This window comes from Pseudorca crassidens, chromosome 10 (genome assembly GCF_039906515.1).
Source record: "Pseudorca crassidens isolate mPseCra1 chromosome 10, mPseCra1.hap1, whole genome shotgun sequence".
NCBI lineage: Eukaryota > Metazoa > Chordata > Mammalia > Artiodactyla > Delphinidae > Pseudorca > Pseudorca crassidens.
The window spans coordinates 38,893,405-38,911,197 of record NC_090305.1 but is presented as its reverse complement, the minus strand read 5'-3'; the positions used below and the strand labels follow the sequence as shown (position 1 = coordinate 38,911,197).

General features: G+C 35.2%; 1 protein-coding gene across 1 annotated transcript in view; it reads right to left on the bottom strand.

Moving 5' to 3' along the window:
- SRPK1 (SRSF protein kinase 1) overlaps positions 1–17,793 on the bottom strand; it is an 81,302-nt gene that overhangs the window by 29,457 nt on the left and 34,052 nt on the right. Inside the window, 4 exon segments of the mRNA XM_067753187.1 lie at positions 5,727–5,814; positions 6,881–6,968; positions 7,887–7,995; positions 9,034–9,152. Coding sequence (XP_067609288.1) covers positions 5,727–5,814; positions 6,881–6,968; positions 7,887–7,995; positions 9,034–9,152 — 404 coding nt within the window.

Below are 17,793 nucleotides of genomic sequence, written 5' to 3'. Positions count from 1 at the left end.
GAAGAAGTGGACTACATCAAACTAAAAATCTTCTGCAGAGCAAAGGAAACAAAATGAAAATGAAAAGGCAACCTATGGAATGGGAAAAAATATTTGCAAATCAAAGATCTGATGAGGGGTTAATATCAAAAATATATAAAGAACACATATAACTCAATAGGGGAAAAAAAACAAATCTGATTAAAAAATGAACCAAGAATCTGAACACATATTTTTCCAGACAAGACATACAGATGGCCAACAGGTACATGAAAAAGTGTTCAACATCACTAATCACCAGGGAAATGCAAATCAAAACCACAATGAGATACCACCTCACAGCTGTTAGAATGGCTATTATAAAAAAGACAAGCGATAACAAGTGTTGGTGAGGATGTGGAGAAAAAGGAGCCCTTGTGCACTGTTGGGGGGAATGTAAACTGGTACAGCCACTATGGAAAACAGTACGGAGGTTCCTCAAAAAAACTAAAAAGAGAATTACCATACATTCCAGCAATTCCACTTTTGGGTATTTATCCGAAGAAAACAAAATCACTAACTTAAAAAGATGTGCATCCCCATGTTCACTGCAGCATTATTTACAATAGCCAAGACATGGAAGCAACCCTAGTGTCCACTGATGGATGAATGGATAAAGAAAATATGGTCTACATACACAATGGAATATTATTTAGCCATATGAGGAAGGAAATCTTGCCATTTGTGATAACATGGATGGACCTTGAGGATGTTATGCTAAGTGAAATAAAACAGAAAGACAAATACTATATGATCTCACTTATATGTGGAATCTAAAAACAAAACAAAACAACAAACTCATAGATACAGAAAACAGACTAGTGGTTGCCAAAGGTGGGGGGTGGGGGAAATGAGTGACGGTGGTCAAAAGGTACAAACTTCCAGTCATAAGATGAATAAGTCTGGGACTTCTCTGGGGGCACAGTGGTTAAGAATCCTCCTGCCAATGCAGGGGACACGGGTTCGAGCCCTGATCCAGGAAGATCCCACATGCTGCGGAGCAACTAAGCCCGTGCGCCACAACTACTGAGCCTGTGCTCTGGAGCCCGTGAGCCACAACTACTGAGCCCACACGCCACAACTACTGAAGCCCGTGCGCCTAAAGCCCGTGCTCCCCAGTAAGAGAAGCCACCGCAAGGAGAAGCCCGTGCACCACAACGAAGAGTAGCCCCACCTCGCCACAACTAGAGAAAGCCCGCGCGTAGCAACAAAGACCCAACACAGCCAAGAAAAAATAAATAAATGAACTTATTTAAAAAAAAAAAAAAAAGATGAGTAAGTCCTGGGTGTGTAATGTACAGCATGGTGACTATTGTTAATAATACTATATTGTGTATTTGAGAGTTGCTAAGACAGTAAATCTTAAAGTTCTCATCACAAGAAAAAAACTGTAAGTATTTGGTGATGGATGTTAACTAAACTTACTATGGTAATCATTTTGCAATGTACACAGCTATCAAATCATTATGTTGTACACCCAAAACTAATACAATGTTATATGTCAATTATATCTCAATTAAGGAAAAAAACTAGAAAAATTCATAGTCCTGGGGCATTGGGTAGATTATTCAGAAGACCTTGCCTCAGTAGAAGGAATGATTAGCCCTAGACTGAACACTGCTCTGGAGCCATCTAACAAATGATAAAAGTAAAATCTGAAAAGGGTCAAACTGCTTCCAAGTAACAACTGCATCCCAGAACAAAGCTCAAGATTTATAGCTATACAACATATCCAGCAGCCAACAAGGTAAAACTCAGTGTCTCAATCAAAGACTACCAGGCAACAAAGTTGAAGGAAAATGTATCTGAAAATTAGATACAGTAATAAATCAATCATTTGAAATTGACCCAGAACTGACCCAGACGTCAGAATTAGCAGACAAGGAAATTAAACAGTTATAGCAGTATTCCATATGTTGAAAAGAGATACAGAAGATATATATAGAAAAAAAGAGATGCAAAGATGATGTGGCGTATATATATTAATGGAATGTGACTCAGCCATAAAAAAGAATGAAACCTCGCCATTTGTGACATGGATGGTTGAGATGAGTGAGACAGAGAAAGACAAAACTGTACGATTTCACTTAATAATGTGGAATATAAAAGACAAAACAAATGAACAAACATAACAGACAGATACAGAGAACAAACAGGTGGTTGCCAGAGGGGAGAAAGGTGGGAGGAGGAAAGAAACAGGTGAGAGAGATTAAGTAGTACAAAACTCCAGTTGCAAAATAGGTGAGTCATGGGTGTGAAATGTACAGTGTGGGGAATATAGTCATTAACTATGTAATATCTTTGTATAGTAATATAAACTAAGTAGACTTATCACAGTGATCATTTTGAAATGTACAGAAATATCAAATCACCACATCGTGCACCAGAACTAACGTAGTGTTATAGGTCAATTATACTTCAAAAATAAATAAACAAACTCAAAAGAAAAAGATCAAATCTGTGGTTACCAGAGGTGGTGGTTAGGGGAGGGGAAACTGGATGAAGGCAGTCAAAAGGTATAAATTTCCAGTTATAAGTACTAGGGATATAATGTACAATACAATAAATATAATTAACAATGCTATACGTTATATATGTAAGTTATTGGGAGTAAAGTCTAAGAGTTCTCACCACAAAGAAAAATATATTTTTTTCTATTTAATTTTGTTATTTTATGAGATGAATTATTGTGTGATAATCATTTAATGATGTATGTAAGTTAATTCATTATGCTGTATTCCTTATACACTGCTGTATGTCAATTGTACCTCAATAAGACTGGAAGAAAAAAAAAGAGAACCCAAATTGAACTTCTGAGATGAAAAGCAGAAAAATACCCTGGATGGGATAAATGGCAGATTAAGCACTGCAGAATGAGATTAGTGAACTCAAAGGTATAGCAATAGAAACTATCCAAAATCAAATACACAAAGAAAAAATAATACAAATGAACAAATAAACCCACCCACCCACAAAAGTAAGGGGCAACTTCAAGTGACCCAAAAAAAGGAAGCGGGGGAAAGGAATGAAGGTATTTGCTCTTTGCAATGGATCAAGAAATCATAAAAGTGATGGCGATAATTAACCCAGTAGCAAAGTGTATACCTAGTGCCTCGATTGTGTTCCCCATTTCCCACTCATAGGAATTAGGGCTTTTTAAAGAAATGGTTGACCCCAGGTTTGGGACAGGAAATGCACAAAATGAGCCTGGAACATTCTGATGTGCCAAATCATAAAGGAACTGTCAAAAACCTTGTGGCTCCTGACTGAAATTAAGAATAAAAAAACTAAAAGAAAAAAAAAGCATGAGACATTTGGAGAGACTGAAACACTGACTAGAAAAAAGGACTTAAGAAACTGATCCCCAATTTTTTAGGAATAATAACTGTGTTGGGGTTACATTTTCAACTTTTTAGGAATAATAACTGTGTTGGGGTTACATTTTCAACTTTTTAGGAATAATAACTGTGTTGGGGTTATATTTTAAGTCTTTGTCTTTTGGAGATACATTCTAAAATAATTACGGATGAAAAAATATCTTTAAGATTGGTCACAAAATTATCAGGAGATACAGACAAAACAAGACTGATTATGAGTTGATAACTTCTGAAATGGGTAATGGATCTATGAGGATTCATCAAACTATTCTACTTCTGTATATATGAAATATATCAAAATAAGGTATTTTAGAATGCAGATTGATTAAACAAACAAATCAGAACACAGAATTGTTTAAGTTATTTTCACGTTCCTAGCTTTAATATTAACTTTCATTTGTTGAGATTACAATTTGACAACAATGTTATTTTAATTTGTAAGCAGTGATATAAAAATGACCAGACATTCAGTAGCTTAAAAAACAAGAAGAGGGCTTCCCTGGTGGCGCAGTGGTTGAGAGTCCGCCTGCCGATGCAGGGGACACGGGTTCGTGCCCCGGTCCCGGAGGATCCCACATGCCGCGGAGCGGCTGGGCCCGTGAGCCATGGCCGTTGAGCCTGCACGTCGGAGCCTGTGCTCCGCAATGGGAGAGGCCACAACAGTGAGAGGCCCGCGTACCGCAAAAAAAACAAAAAAGAAAGAAAAAAAAAGCCTTCTTGCTTACGGTCAAATAAAGGTACTCAGCATTACTGAGGAGACTATTTAGAATATTTCTACAGTTTTACTATAATATTACCAAATTAATAGGAAAATGTGGCACAGTGAGAAACATTACAAGATCAAGAAATAGGGAAACAGAACCTAATGGCCATCATGACATCCTGTATGGTTTTATTTCATGGTTAGCCTTCCTCTTAATTCTTTGAAAACATGCATACCACACACACACACACAGAGTAAGCCATCTATGAAATGACCACAACAGACGTAAAATGATGATTCACATGGAATGCTTCTTGTACCAGTTTCCTTAGAGATTTGGGGAAGGGGGGGATTTGATTTATATTTCTCCAAGGAAGTAAGTAACTGAAAACTAACTTCAGAATGATAGATAAAATCTTTATGTTATCACCTGTTCTCTCTCCTTTCTCATCCTCTCTCCTTGCTTCTCTGTTCAAATCTCTAACCATATAGTCCACATGATTAGAGATGGGCCCTATGTAGCCCATCTCCTTAAAAAAGGATCATCACTGGCAATTAAAAATGTGTGCTAAGAGAAGCTAAACATGCAGGGAAAGTAGAATGATATATGCAATGTCTTTCCTTATACATTTTAAAATAGTTTATAAACAGGTTTCAGACTCTCCAATCCAAGTGAGATTCTTCTTCATCTTTCATTCTGAAAAATGTGATAGGCCTTTACAAGCATAGCTGTTGCAACAACCTTTCAATTGTTTCCGTGCATGTCACTCTGATATTAACCTGTGGGGAAAAGAATAGCTAACATTCCTTCCAACTTTAAAATTCTAAAATTCCGGATCAAAACGTAAAACAAGTCAGTTTTTCCATTATGACAGAATGTGAACAAGTATACCTGTTTAGATTTTAAGCATACATGTACAGCCTCTTAAATACTGAGATAAAATGCATTAAATTCTTGTTTACCCAGTATTTCTTTCTTTCTTTTAAATTTTAATTAATTAATTTATTTATTTTTGGCTGCACTGGATCTTCATTGCTGTGCGTGGGCTTTCTCTAGTTGCGGTGAGGTGCAGGGGCTTCTCACTGCGGTGGCTTCTCTTGTTGTGGAGCACGGGCCCTAGAGCGCACGGGCTTCAGCAGTTGCAGCTCGCGGGCTCTAGAGCATGGGCTCAGTAGTTGTGGAGCACAGGCTTAGTTGCTCTGCGGATCTTCCTGGACCAGGGATCAAACCCATGTCCCCTACATTGGCAGGCAGATTCTTAACCACTGGACCACCAGGGAAGTCCTTTACCCAGTATTTCTCATTAACTTCATTAAAATTTCTGCGCTAATTGATAAAAATCATAGAAACTACTTACTAGTACAAGGTTCTTTTCTTAAAAAGTTTCTTTGGGGTTTGGTTTTAATTTGCCTGAAAAAAGGAAAAAAGTGTAAAGCCAATAGCCTAAAAAATCACAACATACGAAGAGAGACCTGATTCATATCTGTGTTCAAAAGTTGACAATAAAGTAATTTGATTATAGTTTGTTTTGAGAGAAGAGACCAATGCTACCTGTACAAATCTTGTTCCTTTCTTTGGGATAAAGTTATTTCATGATTTGTTTTCAAATAGGTTTTAAAAAGGATACGTGTTCCATTAACTCCTGATATTTTAAAGTCATCTAGTAGTTGAACAACCATTTCTCTATTTGGATCATTAGGATCTGAATTGCGAACCTATAATAGGGAAGAAACAATGCTTAGCAAAAGGGAAACCATAGAAATAAACCAAATGGTGGTGGGGGAGGGGATACCTGCAGCAAATATAACAAAGGATTACTCCAAGAAAGAGCTCATACAAATCTATGAGACACACATAAAATTTTAATAGCTCAAACAAAGAACGTAATATAAGCAGTTCACAAAAGAAAACACAATCAACAAAGACTACTGTTTAATTATACCACTTTGCTACTCCCAAATTAACTGCTAGTTACCAGGCCAGGAGGAATTCAGGAGCTTTTGCAGGATGCAATCAACCATAGCACTAACCATACTGTTTATTCAGCCTTCATTTTTTTTCATAGAAAAACTTTCTGAGGGAAGGAAGCAGTACACTGATTTACTTTGGGGCATGAGCTCCTTATCTCATCACAGACTGGCACTTTGAAAAGTACTTCCTTGGAGCTCTCCTGGTCTAGCTTCCTCACTTTACGAATGAAAAACCTAAGGCTCAGAAGAAATAAAAAGATGAGTTGAAGGATATATTTGGATAGAGCTGGCCCTAAAACTCATGTTTTCTAACTCTGAGTTTAAGCTCCTTCTACTACACTGACATTTACTAATTTGTAACAAAACTGAAAATAAATTTTGATAATATTTACCTAAGTTTCCAGGTAATAAAGGGAATTAGTAAATATAGTGCTTATTTTTATATATTTGTATAAGATTTTAAAACAAAAATATATTTATTCACACAACTTTTCTTTTAACCATAGCAGGAAAGAAAAACATTCTTTGTGCTATCTGGCACAGAAAACATACTCAATAAACATTTTTGTTTATTTGCAAGGTTTTTTCCCATTGTATATGTAGGGAGAATTCCCATCACAGCATATTCCACCAGTTCCCTACCACATACACAGGATGTGTAAATACTGTCTTCCTCTACCTCTTTAAGGATACTAGAACTTTACAGTAAAAATGAGCCATGCCAAAGAGTATACACTTGGTATATCTTAACTGAATAAAACTTTATTTATTTATAATGCTTTGCAGCTCACACATACAATCTAATACTTACTGATTTCAGCAACCGGATTTCATCAAGTGCTGTTTCGGTATAATGTTCAGCACTTTTAACTACTTTCATTGCCACAAACTTCTTCCCCCTAAGAAACAAACAGGCAATTAAGACTAAATACTCTACCTCTATGTTAGGAAGCTAAGATTTAACTATAACTGGGAGACAGCAACAGAAGTACAAATATTGATTTCATATTTCCCTGTCCTCAAACACGAACTACTACTATGGGATCACCTGTACCTCTTAATAGCTCTAATTGGCCAAATTTAACTTATGAGAAGAAGAAAATCTGTTCCTGGGTAATGTCAGTCACCAAACATTTCCTCTAAGTTAAAATCTACTTTCTGAATGCTCCGTGAATCCAAGTAAAACCATGAAGTGGGGATAAATAAGGGGGAAAGCTCCACCAAATCAGAAGTATTCTGTATATCTGTATAGCAAAACCGAAAAGCTTAAAAGCTATAATACTTTCCTCTAAGAAGCCAGAAGAAATACTTGGGTGAAAAACTGATAAAAAATTAAGCACAAAGATAGCAACTGCTATCTCACCAAAGATAGATGGTACACTTTTAGGTAAACATCCAATGTTAATTGCCTATGATTTTTATGTAGAGAAGTTTTACACTGTATGGCTGAACAAATCTGTTATCAAAACAAAATACAAAAAAATAAGTAATTTCACAAAGATTGGTCTAGGGCATCATCTAAAAATTTAGCTCTACTAATGAGAAAACCTATGAACTTACATACTACACTTTCTTTGGGTATTTGTAATGTTTTGAATTTGGGAGTTTCAAGCGCCTTACTGATACTAATTTAATCAATCTTGTGTCTCCTCTAAACTGACTCTTCTTCCGAGAAAAGTCATTTGCCCAAGAACATAAAGATCCTCAGTAATAAGATTCTTATCAAAAAATCAGTCTAGAGCTTAGACTAAAAGTGGAAAATCAGACACAAACATTTAGGAATCACCTAATTCTCTTGCAGGATCGCAAAAACTTACTGAATATCCCATGATAACCACACTGTTGAAAAGTGTCCCCAGCCCAACTTTCGGATCACATGATATCTCCCATTGAATAGATCTCCGATTTTCACAAGATGATAACCTCCTGGAAGAAACAACAGGAAGCAAATAGTCACTTAAGTAGTAGGAAAAGGTATCTCACACCACGTTTTTCAACATCTATACACCTTTTAGCAAATAAAAATGGTTTTTTCTAACACAACCAACTCAACAAAAGAAAATGTCAAGTCAGCAACACAGTATTATTGAGCTCATGTTACAAAAAATATCTTAAAGAATAAGAGTAATGATTTACAGTGAGCAAGTGATGCTTTGTGGAACAACCAATAATTACTTAAAAAAATAAGTCATCCTCAAACAAAAATAAGGTTATGTTTCACAACATTCTTGCCCCTCAGTAATCCAAGATTTATCTAAACATATAAATCTATTTTGAGACTAGTTGTAGTCTCAGGATGTTTTTTAGGAGAGAGATGAATGAATTCCATTTATTTAACTTTAAAAAAAGAAATTGCTTTTCTAAAACATAAAAACAGGAAGGCCTGAAAAGGCTGCCAACAGTGGCAGGAATCAAGGGATTTAAACATGCATCTCTGCCTACTGAGAAGAACCAGGTTCTCCTCAATGGTTAAGAGATATTCTGTTATAAAATCCTACCCAAGAATCCTGCAAAGTTTCATAAAAGAAACAGAAAAGATAACAGGCAACCTTATGACACAGTTTAAGTATATATAATTCCAGTTTAATGTATCTTAGCAATCATCACTTTGAGAAAAGAGTAGTGAAAGGTGTTTTTCAAAAGTCTACATACCAAATCTTACCACTGGCTACTTCTGGGTGACAGCATTACAGATGGCTTTTGTTTTCTTTTTGTTTAACATATTTCTGAAATTTTCTAAGGTAAATATGCACTATCTTTTTTAAGGAATAGAAACAAGTTTAATTTAAACTAAGCTTTAATTAAGTCAAAGTAAGAGGAAATACTAATTCCTATACTTAGAGAAAAGGATGCAATAAGCAGAAAGCATCAATACTGTTTACGCTGATAGACCAAATATTCACATGAAAAACTGCATATACATGGATCACATCTTACTTAGTATCTCCTCACAGAAAATCTTACCTTTACAATAATCATTGGGATCTTCCTGCTCATCATCATCAGATCCCAGAATCTCCTCTTCCTGCTCTGGGAGATCACTCTCAGAGTGGGGAGCAGAGCCTCGGTGCTGAGTTTCAGATCTAAGAAATAATACAAACATGTTCATTCCATATGGACAGAAGAAAACAGGACCAATTAATAGATACTACAAACAGAATGTTATGTAGTGGCAACCTAAGAAAACATTACCTATCACTTTACCTCATGTTAGGAAAATATTCGTTTTTAAAAAGTCAGTACATGATTAAATAAAATCTGGAAAATATATAAAAGTACAAAGGGAAAAAAATTACTTGAATCTCAATATCCAAACAAAATTGCTGATAAAACTACTAGACCTTCTTCCAGTTATTTGCTGTATTTTTATAAAAATATATATCGGTAATCACATGCTTTATAAACAAATTTGTATCCGGCTTTGCCTATTATACTGTAAACTTTCCCCCTCATACCTATGCAATCTATTAAGTCTTACATATTTCCCTTAGAAGTATCACTATTTACTCTGGTACATTCTGCTCAGCTGGACATTTGTTTCTAATTTTTCACTACTAAAAAATAAAACTGTTGAGTATTTTTAGATAATCTTTATTCTGTATTTAGAATTATTTCCCTAAAGTTAAACTACCAAATAAAGATAGAAACATTTACCCTATTTATAAAAATAACATGTTAGGACTTCCCTGGTTGTGCAGTGGTTAAGAATCCGCCTGCCAATGCAGGGGACACGAGTTCGATCTCTGGTCTGGGAAGATCCCACATGCCGCAAAGCAACTAAGCCTGTTCGCCACAACTACTGAAGCCTGCACCCTAGAGCCCACGTGCCACAACTACTGAGCCCATGCACCGCAACTACTGAAGCCCATGTGCTCTAGTGCCCGTGTACCACAACTACTGAGGCCATGTGCCACAACTACTGAAGCCCATGTGCCTAGAGCCCATGCTCTGCAACAAAAGAAGCCACCGCAAGGAGAAGCCTGCGCACAACAGTGAAGACCCACTGCAGCCAAAAATAAATTTAAAAAAAAATGTTAAATGTAGGAAATTTGGAAAATAATTATTTTGTTAGATCTCTACTCTGAACATATGGACTATTTCCTTCCAGTCTGTGGCCATGAACAGTTTTTAGGATTATTACATAGTATGACTTTTCTGATAGGGTTGTAGTGAAATACATCTCCAGCTACATATGGGCTTCCAGTATTTAAGTATTACTAAGTTCAGAAAACTTAGCTTATTTAACAGGTAAAAACATGATCTCGTTTTATAATGTATTAAACACTTTCAAATTGATTCCTTTCTCTACATGCTGTCTATTAGCTGTATCAAAATTTTTGAGCACTGAGTAGTAGTTCGGGAGGCAGAAAGACTTGGAACTGCATTCAGGCTCTGACACTTATAAGCTGCCTGCTTCGTAAAGCTTTAAGCAAAAGAAACAGTGTCCAAAGCACTCTTTTCAGTAGTTGTAGGAAAAGGAATTTTAATTCCCATTTTCCAGTATTTCATTTGTGTTTTCAAACCTGTTTCATCAGATTGTTTTTTCAAAAGATTCAATTTAACAGAAAATTATAACAGCAGAATCAGTTACATGGGCTGTTGAGACATAAGAAATACCTTGGCAAGCATGACTAGATTTAGATTTCTGGTGGCCATTCCAACCTGCCTCAATTCTTGGTACTTTTTTGTCCCCCAGAGGATACAAAAGTAGTTATAAAACTGCATGATTCAATGTGTTCATTCTCAGTGAAAACATGTCTTTGGGAAATTTATTCAGTATGGAACTACCTGGCTTACTTTCCTAAGTGGAAATAATGAGTCTGAATGAACATTTCCAAATGTTTACTTCAATAAAATAAATTACTTCAATGAAATAAATTAAAAAAAATAAATTAAAAAAAAAAGCCTCTGCCAGAAAAAGACAAAAACCAAAAACAAAAAGAGAAAATTTGAGAAAACAGAGATAGTTACTATTAGATAATGAGTATAAGACGATGACGAGTAAAGAGCTCAAAATCACTATAACTTTGACTGATGGTTGTTATAAGAAAATAGTATAAAAAATCTGAAGAAATACTACAGAAAGAAATTTCAGCTTATTAACATTCGAAACTGAAAACAATTCTTCCTAGAACAAAAAAGGAGAGTTCTAAAATAGTTTCAATCTGTGATTTTAAACTATTCATATCTATTTTCATGCCTCAAGTATTTGCTATTCATATTCAGAAGACAAAAACTGTATCAGTACTTTAAAGCTCTCAAAGCATATAAAAGTTAACCCAGTACATCTATAAAATCTCTAATATAAACTGAAATGGACAACAGATCAAATTTTAATAGCAGTATGCTTCCAAAGGAGTCAATTTATAACCTGATCAAAACACCAAAATGTTAGAAATAGGAATATATCTGGCTGTGGTACAGAATAGAGCCAAGGCAAAAATCTGGGAGAAAGGCAGAAAGTAGCGGAAAAGCTTGACAGATTTGACACAGAAACTCTGGAGTGTGAACAAAGAGATGATAAAAGCCAAATTAGAGTGTTTTCTCTTATTTCCAAATATCCTTTCAAGATTCCATTTCTGGTATAATCATCACTAATCACCCAAGTAAATAGTAAAACCAAAGTACCAAACAAAAATTTACTGAATTTTTTGCAGCCAAATATTATATATTCATAACTATCATAAATATGCTATTTATGAGTTTTCACTTAAACATTTCATGAATTTATATACTCAAACTAGCCACGTGAGCGCCACACTCCCCTGTTTTCTAAAGAATAAATGAAGAAATTCTTATAGCTCAAAACAAAAACACCCTGCAAACTCTATTCCAACTCACTAAAATTGGTTTATAACCTACTAGTGGGTTGGGTTTGAAAAATACTGTCCTAGAAATTATCTTTCACTTCTTTTGTTTTGTTTTGTTTTTTTGTTTTTTTTGCAGTACGCGGGCCTCTCACTGTTGTGGCCTCTCCCGTTGCAGAGCATAGGCTCCGGACGCGCAGGCTCAGCGGCCATGGCTCACGGGCCCAGCTGCTCCACGGCATGTGGGATCTTCCGGGACCGGGGCACGAACCCGCGTCCCCTGCATCGGCAGGTGGACTCTCAACCACTGTGCCACCAGGGAAGCCCATCTTTCACTTCTTTAGTAAGATATAATTCACATGCCATAAGCTCACCAATCTAAAGTGTACAGTTCAGTGGTTTTAGTATATTCAGAGTTGTGCAATATCACCACAAACTAAATTTAGAACATTTTCATTCCCCACCCCCACCCCAAAAGCCCCAAACCCATTAACAATCACTCACCATTACACTCTTTCCCCAGACTCTGGGAAACACAAGTCTACTTTCTGTCTCTATGAATTTGCTTATTCTGCATATTTTATATAAACGGAATCACATATTATGCAGTCTTTTGCGACTGACTTCTTTCACAACATGTTTTCAAGGTTTATCCATGTTGTAGGATGTATCAGTACTTCACTACTTTTTATGGCTGAATAATATTCCATTATATGGATAGACCACATTTTAATTTATCCATTAATCAGTTGATGAACATTTGGGTTGTTTCTACTCTTTAGCTATTATGAATCTTGCTGCTATGAACATCCTAGAAGAAGCACATACAATCGTGTTCACAGCAGCACTGTTTGTAATAACAAAAAGCAGGAAACAACTAAATGTCCATCAAGAGGAGAATGGGTAAGTTATAGTATTTTGATATAATAAAATATTATACCCAACAGTGAAAATGAATAAGCTACATGCGTCAGCTTGAATAAACTGCACAAACATAAGATGGAATGCAAACAGCAAGCTGCAGAATAAATACAATGTATCACCTTCAATCAAATTTTTAAAACATACAAAACAGCCAATATATAGTTAAAATATAAAGAATTACACAACTGCAACTAGTAGGTAAATAATTCCTAGAGATCTAATACACAGTACAGTGATTATAGACAATAAAACTGTATTACAAACATAAAACTTTCTAAGAGACTAGATCTTAACTGTTCCCACCACTGGAAGAAATAATAATTATGAAATGTAACAGAGGTATTAGCTAATACTACAATGGCAATCATAATGTGATATAAATCCATCAATGTGATATAAATCCATCAAATCAATAGGTTGTACACTTTAAACTTACACAATGTGTCAATTATATCTCAGTTTTTAAAAAGCTGAGAAAAAAGAATGAAAAAAGAAACAACACAAAAGAAATACAGGACAAAAAAAAAAAAAAGAAATACAGGACAAATTCAGGATAGCTATTAATTCCACAAGTGAACTATAATATAGAGATATGATCAAGGAGGAGTACACGTGGGCATCACCTGTACAGTAATGAGATTTTCTTAAGCTGGGTAGGAGCTACCATTTTATTATTTCTTCTTTTCTTCTTTTTTCTTTTTTTGTATATCTCAAATATTTTGTTTAAAAAATATTGGCTCTGATTGCTTTCAAGTTCAAGTATGAATCTAACATATGGTTGGCTTATTGAGATTTTGCTAAAACATTATCATACACTTGGGAATCTTATTGACCTTATCCATCAAGTTACCCCAAAAAGTGACTTTATTTTGCCTCTCTCAGGTTAATCACGGCTTTATCACAAAATACAAATGATGGCAAAGGGGAAAGGGGAGAGATTCAACTACATGCCTAATTCATGAAAAAACTTAGATTCTCCTGTTTGTTTTATGAATAAACAATTCAAATAAATGAAAAGTATACAGAGAGAATTTAAATAACAAACAAGTTTGATCTAAATTGATATATTCGTATATGTAACTTTATATCCATTCTTTCCAAACACTGAAAAAAATTGGCATACTATAGAATAAAATGAAAATATCCTGGCAGATCTTGATTTAAAGAGGAAATGAAATTTAAAATTTTGAAGTATTTAGGTATAAGTGCATTACATGTTAAAATCTATGACATACTCAGCTTTACTCAAAGAGAACAATTTATAACCATGAGTATACCAATTAGAAAACAAGAAAAGCTGTTGTTAACTGAATAAAGAGCTAGAAATAAAAGGAGTAAAATTTTAACTCTAAATTGAAAGTTAATTATTTGAAAAAGATTAATAAGATAGATAAGCCTCAGGCAAAACTAATTAAAAAAAAAAACCCCACAGGGATATAACAATCATGGGGACTGAAAAATTGAAGAGTCACCCCTAAAAGGCAACAAGGTCAGTTGGTCAGACAGTAAGGTCAAGTGCTACTACATTTTCAACGAAGAATACCAGTTAATAAAGTATACCAGTGCATCTCTAAGAGTTGGAAAAGCTTTCCAGTTAATTTGAGAGCACTAGCATAACTCTGACATCCAAAGCAGAAGAGAATAACACACATGCATGCATGTGTGTGTGCGTGCGTGTGCACACACACACACACAAACAAACCTACTGGTCAGTTTCACCAGTGAACTTCATATACAACTACTAAATATTGTAATATTCACAAGCAGACATAAAAGGATAATTCAAACAGGAAACTTACTGTTATTCACTATTTAATGTATGTACAGAAGAAAACTCTTAGAAAAATTATGAAGACATCTGACAAAATTCAAGATGCATTTGAGACTGAAACACTTCGTAATCTAGGAATGAAGTGGAGAGAAACTTACTCAACTCAAAATTATCTATTAGAAAATCACAGAAACATTATACGAGCATTCCTACAAAAGACAAATGTTCATCACAATTACACAGTTTAATGGCTACTTTTCAAAGTTGTACTTGCAGTCACAGATAATAATTTAAGGCAAGAAAAAGAACCAGAACTGTCACCATTACAAAGTGGCTATTTATCTAGAAAATTGGAGAAAAATAACCGAAAAATTAGTACAACCAATAAAGGGTTTTAGGCAAGGAAGAAACAACTACCATACAAATTACAAAAACAAAAGTATTTCTACATAATGTCAATAACCAATAAAAAAATGTAATAGATAAATAGCAATAAATTTGCAACAGCAACAGCTCTAAAATCTAGAAACACACACATCTGAAGGGTATATGATGCTTTAACAAACTAACAAAAGCAAGCTATAGAATATTCCTAGATGGGAAGAATCAAACCTTTAAGTGTCAATTTTCTAGGAAGTAACCCATAAATTCAAAACAATCTCAACTGAAAGCAACATGGTATTTTGTAGAACCTGACCAGTAAAATCTTGGAAAAGGAAATTAGCAAAAACAGCCAAAAATTTTTCAAACAAGAGAAATAATTGGGAATTTGGCCCCCAGATAGCAAAATATAACACTATAGTAATTAAAACTGTAGTCCTGGTACTGGATCAGAATGAAATCTAGCCACAGACTCAAGTAAATATGAGAATTTAGTATTAAATAAAATTGCATTTCAAAACGAGAAAAACTGAAGTTGTTTGGGAAAGGAGTCCTTCTAAGAGGGAAGCAGGAAGGTCAGAGTGAGATATGATGACAATACAAGGAAGGGGCCATGAGCCAAGGAATGCAGGCAACTCAACCTCTAGAAGTTGGAAAAGACAAGGAAATGGATTCTTCCCTAGAGCCTACAGAAGAAACAATGCGCTGCTGACCCATTTTAGACTTCTTATTCCCAGAACTGTAAGATAATAACTTTGTGTTGCTTTAAGCTACTAAATTTATAGCAGCCATAGGAACCTAATACAGCAGCCTAGCATTACTCAATCTAATAACATGCCAGTTCAAGAAAACATTCAAATGTTCTATAAATGCATGAAAAGATCTCAAATCAATAGTAACAGAGAAAAAAATTAAAACAAAGATCATTTTTTTGCCCAGTGACTTGGGAGAAATCAAAAAGCAATAATTTCATATATTGACAAGGACTTGGAGGGAGTGGGTAGGCACTCTTTTATGCTGTTGATGGGAATAAAATTGGTGAAGTCTTTGTGAAAGGTAATTTGGCAGTTTGATGCTCTCTGTCTTGTTCCAGCTCACCAGTATTTTACAGAAGAGAACTTATATACTCATCTAGTGCCCTGATTTCTGCAACTGTTACTCAGGGGACACCACCAGACTGCCTGGCCAGCAGGGTTTACACCTGCAGTTCCATAGAACTGTATCAATTTACATACTTTTAAAAGCTGCCTGAGAGTCAAGCTTCCAAACAGCCTGAATCTAGGTGCTGAGATCCTCCCCTTAGGGACAGTGACAGATCTCGGCACCTCCTCAACAACTAGGAGCTATTAAAAATATAATAGCCTGCTGGACTTTCCTGGCGGTCCAATGGTTAAGACTCCACATTTCCACTGCTGGGGGCGTGGGTTCGATCCCTGGTCAGAGAACTAAGATCCTGCATGCTGCACAGTGCAGCCAAAATAAAAAATAGTAACAGCCTGCTTGAACAAGCACAAAGGTTTGAGAGAAGACAAAGAGTTGGGGAAGGGTTGAAAGACAAGGTTCAGCTCCTACACGAGTCCACTCCTTCAAGACTTGGAGAGGTAGCTGTTTCCAACCAGTCAACGTGGAGAATGAAGCAGAATGAAGAAACAGAGTAATGTATTCCAAATGAAAGAACAAAATAAAACCTCAGAAAAAAGCCTTAATGAAATGAACATAAGTAATTTACCTGATAAAAAGTTCAAAGTAATGGTCATAAAGATACTCAATGACCTGGGAAAAGGAAAAGATGAACACAGTGGAACCTTCAACAAAGAGATGGAAAAAATAAGAAAGTATATCAAATAAAAGTCACAGAGCTAAAGAATAAAATAGTTCACTGAAAAATACACTAGAGGGGTTCAACAGCAGACTAGATGAAGCAGAATAATCAGTCAATTCAAAGACAGATACTGTAACTCACCCAATCAGAGCAGCAAAAAGAAAAAAGAATGAAAAAAACTGTAGATGATTTAAGGGACAACATCAAACAGACTAACATTCGCATTAAAGGAATACCAGAAGAAGAGAGAAAGAGGCAGAAATCTTGTTTGAAGAAATAATGGCTGAAAACTTCCCTAATTTGGGGAGGAAACAGACACCCAGATCCAAGAATCCCAGAAGGTTCCAAAGAAGAAACCCAAAGAGATGCACACCAAGACACATTATAACTGAAATCTCAAAAGTTAAAGAGAGGGAGACGCAAGAGGGAAGAGATATGGGAACATATGTATTTGTATAACTGATTCACTTTGTTATAAAGCAGAAACTAACACACCATTGTAAAGCAATTATACTCCAATAAAGATGTAAAAAAAAAAAGTTAAAGACAAGGAGAGAATATTAAAAGCAGGAAGAGAAAAACAACTTGTTACACGCAAGGGAACTCCCATAAGATTATCAGCAGATTCTTCAGCAAAAACTTTGCAGGCTAGAAGGAAGCAGCTGATACACTCAAAGTGCTGAAAGAAAAGAACTAACCAAGAATACTCCACCCAGCAAAGTTATCATTCAGAATTCAAGGAGAGATAGTTTTCCATACAAACAGAATCTAAAGCTGTTCATCACTACCAAACTGGCCTTAACAAGAAATGTTAAAGGGATTTCTTTAAGCTGGAAAGAAAGGGTGCTAATTGATAAGAAAATATATCAAAAAACAAATTTCACTGGGAAGGTAAAAATATACTAAAGTGGACTAAACACTATTATAGCTAGTATGAGGATTAAAAGACAAAAGTAGTAAAAATAATTATGGTTACAATATTTTTTAATTAGTTAATTAATTAATTAATTTTTGGTTGT